Source organism: Myotis nattereri (genome assembly GCF_964212035.1).
Source record: "Myotis nattereri genome assembly, chromosome: 19".
Taxonomy (NCBI): domain Eukaryota; kingdom Metazoa; phylum Chordata; class Mammalia; order Chiroptera; family Vespertilionidae; genus Myotis; species Myotis nattereri.
In genome coordinates, this window is record NC_138095.1 from 21,527,880 (window position 1) to 21,538,139 (window position 10,260).

General features: G+C 46.5%; 1 protein-coding gene across 1 annotated transcript; it reads left to right on the top strand.

Annotated features, from left to right (window-relative positions):
- Positions 1-6,859: 6,859 nt before the first annotated feature.
- OR6X1 (olfactory receptor family 6 subfamily X member 1) lies at positions 6,860-7,940 on the top strand (the record flags this gene model as incomplete). The annotated part of the gene is made up of 1 exon (XM_081114216.1): positions 6,860-7,940. One exon carries the CDS (start codon positions 6,860-6,862, stop codon positions 7,799-7,801), a length of 942 nt encoding a protein of 313 aa, XP_080970342.1. The 3' UTR covers positions 7,802-7,940.
- Positions 7,941-10,260: the final 2,320 nt, after the last annotated feature.

A 10,260-nucleotide genomic window follows, 5' to 3' on the forward strand; every position in this document is an offset into this window, starting at 1 on the left:
CTTGGGTCCACAGGCTGATGCTCAATCCGCTGAGCCAAACCAGCCAGGCTGGAACTCATTGCTTATGAACATAGAAACAGAACTTCAGGGGGAAGGCGCAGGTCACGCAGAGGTTCAGAGGCAGGAATTCTGGCCCATCTGGTGCTCTGCTCACTCAGAACTTTTATGCCCCTGCATGACGCTTGCAGATGTTTGGGTCTGTGTGTGTCCTGTTTTGCTGAGGGGTTTGGATTTAAGAAAGTCTGAGAATCAACAAGAGGACTTTAGAGGATGAGCCCAGGCTGGGCAAATAGGAGTGAAGTGAGCTGGGGTGGCAGTTTGGTGACATCATGGACCGAGGCGATCTTCTGAGGTACACTGTCACTGCCTTGTCACTCCGAGGCACGTTTAAAATCGCAACATGCCCTGACCGGTTTGGCTCAGTGGATAGAGCGTCGGCCTGCGGACTGAAGGGTCCCAGGTTCCATTCTGGTCGAGGGCATGTACCTTTGTTGCGGGCACAACCCCAGTAGGGAGTGTGTAGGAAGCAGCTGATCGATGTTTCTCTCTCATCGATGTTTCTAGCTCTCTATTCCTCTCTTCTCCCTTCCTCTCTGTAAAAAATCAATAAAATATATTTAAAAAATAAAATAAAATCGCAACAAATGTCACTGCCTTCAAGTCATGATGCTTCAAGTACATTAACTTGGGCATCAGCTGAGAGGAAGCTCTTGTGTTGAAACTGTTCTTTAAAAATCATCCTTGTTCTTTCTGATGAAGAATGAAGGAAGTCGAAGCTTAATTAGCTAATCGCTGCTGCTGATTATTTGGGGAGAAACTCATTAGGTTCCACCGAGTCCACACAAGGTTTTTCTCAACTGGGCGCTTTAGCGGGAAAATATTGTTGCAGCGTCACTTGCCGAAGGAAAGAATGTGCAGATGGTCACCCAACAGGAAACGACTACAGAAATGAGTGTCTACACTTAACGGAAAACTGCGCCCCAGAGAATGCAATTCTTCTCAAAGCCTTTCTCAATCGTGGTCTGTGGAAAAGGATGAGAAAAGAATCTTTAGAGAATAATAAGGGTAGTGTTCTGGGTGGTCCTTTATCAAATGAACAAATGATGATTCATTTTAAAATATATATATTTTATTAATTTTTTACAGAGAGGAAGGGAGAGGGATAGAGAGTTAGAAATATCGATGAGAGAGAAACATCGATCAGCTGCCTCCTGCACATCTCCTACTGGGGATGTGCCCGCAACCAAGGTGCATGCCCTTGACCGGAATTGAACCTGGGACCTTTCAGTCCACAGGCTGATGCTCTATCCACTGAGCCAAACCGGTTAGGGCAACAAATGATGATCCTTTAACACGGGCGGAATGCAAACAGGAGTCCTGCTGCTCTCCTCTTACCCCAGAACCTCCTGTTCTCCTCGGTGCTCTCAGAGTGGGGTCAGCGGGGCACCCAGGTAGGACCCCTCAGGGCACCCCAGAAGGGCAGTGCTTGTGAAGACCACTCTTCCTTGGGCACTGCTGGGTGTTCGGTGAAAGATGGTCCGGGCACACTGACCGCCTGTCTGTAAGATTGTGATTTGGGGGTGACTGTGATGATCCTTTTAGGAAATTAAACCCTTGTGGCTGGGAGATTCCAAGGTCGCCCCTTGCCCAGATCTGGACGGCAGACGGAAGCTGTAAGAGTGGGAACAGTGAGCCCTCAGGGTCTGTGCTGGAGAAGGGCTGGCCTGGGGTTCAGGAGGCCTCCGCTGCAGGGGTCTCCTTCATAGATATCTGAGGGTCGGTGCAACACCTGTCAGTGTCAGTGATAACTCAATGGCCCTTCCCTTTTCTCTCCCTCTGTTATGGGATGTCTTCTCTTCCCCACTTCATCTTCTGTACGTCTTTGTGCGTAAGATAGACAACTGATTCCAGTTGCCACACTCGGATGGAAATGAAAGGAGAGCAGGATGGCGGCTCAGGAGCACAGGTCCTCACGGAGTCCTCCTTGAAGAGATGGCATCTGAGCAGAGCCCTGAGGAAGTGCGCAGGGAGACCCAGGGCTCTGTGGGAGGAGCAGTAAGCGCTGGTCCTCCACAGTCACCCGTGGGTGTGTGAGGACAGCAAGAGGGGAGGGTGGCCCCTGTGCAGCAAAGTGGGCAGTGGTAGGACACAAGGTCGTAAAGGTAGTGGGAGGGGAGGTCATACAGGTCCGTTTCGGCCCCCACAGGACTCTAGATTTTATTCTGCACGTGACAATAGAGAACTGCCACGAAGGGGCTGGAGAGTCCCGGGGTCTGACGTCTGATGCCATAACGTTTATGAACAGGAGGTGGTGTTCATTGACTCCTCCCTGTGTTCTAGGGGCTGCCCTCAGATTCCCAGGGTTTCTCACATTCGGTTCCTGAGAGGCTGCAGGAGGTTGGTACAGCTTTAATGGGGTCATTGAGCCTCAGGCTCCTGCCCACAGGTCTGCCTTTCTCTTCTCCCAGCCCCCACCTCTGTCTCAGGTGAGCATGGAGCACTGCTGGCCTTTTGTTGGCAGTCTAGTAAATTCTTTTTGTTTTTATTCTCCACACAAAAAGAACAAGATAACTTGGGTTTTGAGAGATCAATAACTCATTCTCCCTAGACTTCAGGAGCCTCTATTAGGTTTTTGCTGCTCCCCATCAGGTAATCAATTCTTCCTTCCTGTGGGGGTTCCTTCATGTTAAAATGCAGCCCTACCCGGGTTGGCTCAGTGGATAGAGCATCGGCCCTGGGACTGAAGGGTCCTAGTTCAATTCTGGTCAAGGGCATTTTAAAAACATATTAAAATGCACAAAATATCCTTTCTTCCCAACTCACTGTTGAATTGGCTGTTTATTTATAATATCTGTGAACGGACTTCGTCTGCTTCATGCATGGAAAAGAATACAATGGTGCACAATTACTAACATCACTTATTACCATGGTCTGGATTTAATTATGATTTTATAGACATTTGAGTTTACAAGTATGTTCTAAGTTTCCTACCACTGCAGTCAATGGCTTGGTGAAGGAGTTTTTTTGTATTTTGGGCCCTTCGCTGTGTGGGATAGATGGAAAGATTTTGGATGGTCGTGTAAAGGGTTCATGTCCATGCGGGTGTGTTAGATATGGTCACATTCCTTTCCTTTGGTGTTGACTGACGCTTTCCTACCTGGTTTGGCTCAGTGGATAGAGCATCAGCCTGCGGACTGAAGGGTCCCAGGTTCGATTCCTGTCAAGGGCACATGCCTGGGTTACAGGCTTGGTCCCCCGTAGGGGGCATGCAGGAGGCAGCCGATCAAAGATCCTCTCTCATCACTGATGTTTCTATCTCCCTCTCCCTTCTTCTCTGAGATCAATAAGAATATTTTTTAAAACAACTGCCGCACTAACGGAAAGGGGACACTTTGGAAGTCTCACCCACTACAGAGGTGAGTGCCGGTTGCAGGGCAGTTTCTGGCAGGGAGCTTAACGCCGCTTTCTTTTTGCACTGAGCTGTGTGTTTGTGTGTCCAGCATGTTTTTGTTTTTGTTTTAATATATTTTATTGATTTTTTACAGAGAGGAAGGGAGAGAGATAGAGAGCTAGAAACATTGATGAGAGAGAAACATCGATCAGCTGCCTCCTGCACACCTCCCACTGGAGATGTGCCCGCAACCAAGGTACATGTCCTTGACCAGAATCGAACCCGGGACCCTTCAGTCCGCAGGCTGACGCTCTATCCACTGAGCCAAACCGGTTACGGCCAGCATGTTTACTTGGATTGTGGGGGGACGTTCTTGTCTTTCTCAGACACGTGTTACATAGGGAGTGGAGTGAGACCTCGGTGACACAACACGTGCAGGGTGTTTCCAGGGCACGGCAGTGGGGCTCGCAGGACCCAGCCAAAATCACCCAGGAAGTGGCTGGCTTGTCAGAGGAGTGGGGTGGGCCCAGGGGAGCCCCAGTTTCAAGAGGGACAGCGGGTCTTGTCTCATTTCCTAACCTGTGTGAGCAAGGCCCAGGACTGCTGTCCCAGGCTGAGCCCTGATAATGGGCCTCACCCTTAGCCCGGAGCCCGCTGTCGCCAGGGATAAACTTTGAGTGAAACTTTCCTTTGCTCCTTAGGAGTCTCTGGAGCACATCCGTGGAGAATGGTGTCCCAGAGGAAGCCGTGAAATTCCCCACCAACAAATCGTTATTTTGAGAGAAGAAATATTAACCTAGCGTGAACCGGTCGATTCATCACTTTCAGTGCAATTCTCCTGAATGCTTACGAAATCTTGCCATTTCTTGAAAGCTTCGTGAACAGAATTCAGCAATGCTGGTGGCCCTTGCCTTAAATTCTAGAAAGGTAGGTTCATTTTCCTAGCACAAAAGGGGAAGGAAATGGTTCTGCTGCAGGTAGATCATTTTTAAACAGCCTCTTCTCTCGGCCCCCGCACGGACAAGGACATGCCTCGGGACTGGAAGTACTTCCCCGGGAGTCATCAGTGCTGTGAGTACTAGTATTACTTTGCCACAGAGAAGGAAGCAACACTCTTTCGGGTAAAGTTTTCTCTGCTCCAGAAGGCATAGATACAGCTAGCTTTGATGCTTTGAAATAAAGTCCAATAAATGAATTCCAGCCTCCTGCAGAGAAAGTCATAAGCATGACTTGGACTTGGGCCTTCCTAAAAGAAAGCTGTGTTAATTCACCGCGTCTTACCCAGAACGACCACTCCTGGGGTGAGTTTCAGACTGGCCGTCTCTACCAGCGTTCCAGTTTAGCATAGTCCCCCAGCAGTGGCTCTTGATACACTTCCCTTTGTAGAGTGTATAGATGTGTCATCTGGGTGCCCCTGCTCTAAGGTCGGACACTATACCTTTCACACACACACACACACTCACACACACACACACACACACACTCACACACACACACACTCACTCACTCACACACTCACACACACACACACACACACACCATGTTAGCAAACTCCCTGACTCAAGATTCTTCCCCTCCAAACTCATGAATCCCATCACATACGCTAACTCACAGGAGACCTGTTAGTTTAACAGCAGTGCCTGAACTCCCAGCTTCTGCTCAACTTAGATTCCCTGCCCTCGTTCTATTTTTCAAACACTGGGTCTTTGTCTGGAAGGCATTTTCCCTCCCTACCCCACCCCCACTTCTATGGAACTCCTCCAGGACCCAGCCTAGGCACCTCCTTCTCTGGGAAAGCCTTCGTGAACACCTTCCCAGGCTGGTAAGGGGACCCTTTGAGGTCTTTGCAGAAACAATCCGTGCACTCCCTGAGCTGTTGTCTTTATGATGTACACTTTCTCCCCATATCTAAATGATAAGCTCCCTCATTACCTAGCAGGACTTGGAACATAGTCAGCCCTCAACCAATGCCGGTGGACTAAATAGGTCTCATTCTAAATGGCAAACTCTCTGGCCCTTAGACATTTTGACCATCAGAGACTGCCACGCTCCTCCGTATGGGGAATGAAGATAAACCCGTATCTACCCTATATAGAGTGACTGGGCTGGTGGTGAATGACCCATTCGTACAAACTCAAATATGTCTGTCTCTTCTCGTTTCACGGAAAAGAACTGGATCTTATGACATTGTTTTAAAAAGAGAGATTCTTTCCTGATCTAGAAAAGAGTGGGAAGGGATGAAAGTATTTCTCTACCCTACGTTCTCAGAGAATGGGATTAAGCAACATGTCGATGAACTGTGAGCCTCCTTTGAAAATGGTGCAGTTGGTTTCATAGTCATTGATCTTGCCTATTGCAAAGAAGAACCAGAGGGGAGGCTATTCTCAATGAGAGAGGAGGTCGTTTTGCTATTTTCCAGTGAATTTTAATGGAACAGGAAGTTCTCAGCCTACCCGTTTGCATATCTAAATAGGAAAAATGGCACAGATAGTCCCAAAGGAAGGTTTGGCTAAGAATGTTCTTTCCAGGATTCCCAGTTTGTTTTCCTCAGCATTTGAAACCTTTTCCACTTTCTTAGGTTAGTGCCTACAGCTTTTTATCCGATATAAATGTGTTAGGTGCTTCTCTATAGCAGGTCCTGATTCAGGTGGTCTTGGAATTGTGAATTAAAGTTTAGTGTGCGTTTCCCTACTTGCTAAGCAATTTTATCCATTCAGTTTTGAATGCTTTTAGTCCACTTTAGCAAAGGAGTCGACTTTGCATTTGGAATTGGAGTCTTTGGAAAAACACCTGTTCTCTTATCTAAACTGTGTCCCCTTGCTAATACGTCACAGAAATGATTTTTAGTGATATACACGCATGGGCGTGTAAAGTCAACTTTCTTAAACATACCTGTGATGTATGTCAAGAATTTTCTTTCAGAATATAATATGAGAGCATGGATTAACTTCTTCTGAACCCACACCTGGGCGTATGTCATGTATGCCGCAGTCTACACTGTTTATTTTCAATAATCTTATGGACGATTGACAGATAAACCACCACATTACAGTGAGCATGCTCATCGCTGTGTAGGGTGAAAAAGTACTTTTACACCCATAAAGGGTACTTAGTACTTTCAGAATCCATTAAGAGCTGGTACAGGAACAAGCCACATCACAAGGAAGAAAGGAGTACTTTGTGTGCATGTGTTCTGAAGAACCTTAAATAGAATCAGAATTTTTCCCTTCTCCTCCTCCTCCCCTTCCTCCTTCCCCTCCTCCCCTTCTCCCCCTCCTCCTCCTCCAACTCCTCCTCCTCCTCCTCCTCCTCCTCCTCCTCCTCCTCCTCCTCCTCCTCTTCCTCATTCTCATTCTCATTCTCATTCTTATTCTGTTTGTTTAGTTTAGTTTAAACTGTATTTGAGTGTGAGGTTCTGAGGTGCTATTTTTTTCTTTTTTTGCCTGTTTTTCTAGAATATCAAGGGACATGAGAAATGGCACAGCCATCACAGAGTTCATTCTCCTCGGCTTTCCTGGGATCCATGGGCTACAAGTCCCTGTCTTCACCGTGATCTTTTTCATCTACATACTCACCCTGGCAGGCAATGGGCTCATTATTGTCCTTGTCTGGGCTGAGCCCAGACTGCAAACTCCAATGTACTTCTTCCTCTGCAACTTGTCCTTCCTAGAGATCTGGTACACCACCACGGTCATCCCTAAACTGCTGGAAACCCTTGTGGTGGCAAGAACAGCGATCTGCCCCCCGTGCTGCCTGCTGCAGTCCTTCTTCCACTTCTTCCTGGGCACCACTGAGTTCTTCATCCTCACCAGCATGTCCTTTGACCGTTACCTGGCCATCTGCAAGCCCCTTCGCTACCCCGCCATCATGACCAGCAGCCTCTGCCTGCAACTGGCCCTCAGCTCCTGGGCGGTGGGCTTTGCCATTGTGTTTTGCCAGACGATGCTGCTCATCCAGTTGCCGTTCTGCGGCGACAATGTCATCAATCATTTCTACTGTGACGTGGGTCCCATCTTGAAAGCAGCCTGTGGAGACACGAGCACTTTGGAGCTTCTAGGTCTCTTAGCAACCGTCCTGGTGATCCCAGGGTCGCTGCTCTTCACTGTGATTTCTTATGCGTCCATTCTGTCTACCATCCTGAAGATTCCTTCCGCCCCTGGCCGCCGGAAGGCTTTCTCTACCTGTGCCTCTCACCTGACAGTGGTCTCTCTGTTTTATGGAGCCGTCGTGTTCATGTACCTGAGACCCACCGCACACTCCTCCTTTAAGATGAATAAGGTGGTGTCGGTGCTGAATACTATCCTCACGCCCCTTCTGAACCCGTTCATTTACACCATTAGAAACAAGGAGGTAAAAGAAGCCCTGAGGAAAGCAATGGCTTTTCCAAAGACTCGTCGTCATGCAGAGTAAAACGGGCGACACATCAACATCAACTTAATTCATGGACACAGACAACGGGGGGATGAGAGCATGAGTGTGGGGGGAGGGAGTTTGGGGGTTAATGAGGGGGGGGATGAGGACACATTTGTAATACCTTATAGAAATTTGTAATACCAATAAAGAAATTAAAGATAAAAAAATAAACAATGCAGATACCAAATTAAATGTGAGAGAGGATTGTGGAGGAGGTGAGGGTGTGAAAGCGAACTATGATCGTTAGGGTTTCCTACAAGCATTCCTTACATATAAATGAATCAAAAATCCTCCTTAAAGGGGAGATGTGACCTAATTGTCTAACAAGGAAACCGCTGAGTGCCCTCAGGTGCAGAGACAGAACTGAGGACTTGCTCAATTATACGCTGAAAGCGGAAACCACTCAAGTCAAGGACAACCGTCAGTAACATACTTTTAAAATATAAGAAATCCTGCCCTAACTGGTTTGGCTCAGTGGATAGAGCGTCGGCCCACAGACGGAAGGGTCCCGGGTTCGATTCCGGTCAAGGGCATGTACCTTGGTTGCAGGCTCGATCCCCAGTAGGGGACATGCAGAAGGCAGCTGGTCGATGTTTCTCTCTCATCGATGTTTCTAACTCTCTATCCATCGCCCTTCCTCTCTGTAAAAATCAATTTTAAAAAATTTTTAAAAAACAAATCCTGTCTTGCTCTGTTTATAATAAATCCCTTTGCCTCATCTCCTTGTCAAAGGTATAAGGCATCCCACACCTCATTTTCTTAGTATTTATTTTCTTCATAATAGAAGTTCCCTAAAATCTCGTAATCAAGTCAAAGGGTCTTTCAAAAATTCTTGAAACACATTCGGTTTTTATCTGGTAATGTCTCAATAAGTGGATGTCCATCTTTTTTTTAAAATAAAGATGTTGGGTTTTTTAAAAAATATATTTTTATTGATATCCAAGAGGAAGGGAGAGGGGAGAGAGAGAAACATCAATGATGAGAATCATTGATCAGCTGCCTCCTGCACCCTCCCCCCCCTACTAGGGATCGAGCCCACAACTTGGGCATGCGCCCTTGACCGGAATTGAAACTGGGACCCTTCAGTCCACAGGTCAACACTCTATCCATTGAGCCAAACCAGCTAGGCCTGGATGTCCATCCTGACATAAAACACATTTTTAATTAAACCTAATGCTGTTTATTCCCAGATAATACCCAAAGCTGAGGATATCATATGGAAATTTCCTATTGGATTATGCCAGTTGCTGTACTTCAACGTTGATAGGCCATGTGCCTAGGAAACCAATAAAAATCTCAGAGCCAACATAACCATGAAGGCATTCCTGCTGGAAAACTCAGCCCCAAGGTTACACTAAGCTCAGAGCTGGCGTGTATGATTCGCATGTAAAGTCCCTCAAGGCAGGTGACAGATCTATTGGTATAACCTTGCTCTCAGACAAGACATCTGGCATGAAAGGTTCTTACACAGTGATGAGGCAGATGAGTCACAGTTTGTAATATTAGTATTCTATATGTCCCTCTTCCAACAGCAAAGAAATGTTATCATTAAAACCCCATTAAAACTATGATTTTTTTTTAAAAAAGGATTATTGTGTGGTTTTTTAGTACTGAGTTGAAAATTGAAAATTCAAAAGTGCAATGAGGTAAAAATGTTATCTCACTGTCGTACCCAATTTATCTTAGGGAAGAGCTGTCGTAGAGCGGGGCATGGGAATCACTCATTTGAAGGCAAAGAAAGAGACACTAAGGACATGAATATCATCAAGAACCCTGTCATCAAAAGAATGGTTTTGATGAGGAGGAAATATTTCTCCTCTAGCCTCCTAGGTTCTTCTGCATGGTATAAGAATTAAATTGGCACGAGACAGGTTAGCAGGAGAAAACCAAGTTTAATTTCATAGTATTATTGTAAGCAAAATAAGCCAGTCAGAGAAAGACGTTATCATATTATCTCACTAACATGTAGAATCTAATGAACAAAATAAACTGCGGAACAAAATGGAACCGGAAGCAAAGATATATGGAAGAAACTGGGTGGTGCCCGACGGGAGGGGTTGGGGGTGACTGAATGAAGAAGGAAATAGCTAAAGAACATATATGCATACCCCATGGACAGGGACAATCGTTTGGTGAAGGCCAAGGGAGAGGGTGGGCACGGGTGGAGGTGGGCAAAGGGGAGAAAAAGAGGGACAGCTGCAATAATGTCAATATTAACATTTTTTTAATTAAAAAAAAAATGCAAGGGCCAGTCTTCAAACCCCAGCTGCTCTCTTCTATCCTGCTCGACAGACAATTCAAAGGGGGCAAAAAAGAAAAGAAAAGAAAAACAAGTAGAGATATTGGCATCCCAATCAAAACAAAGAAATAAAGATCAAAAACAGAAAAACGAAAGGAAATCGGAGACGGGCGTCGGGCGAGCCCTTTTGGATGAGGATCCCCGGGCTGGGAGCATC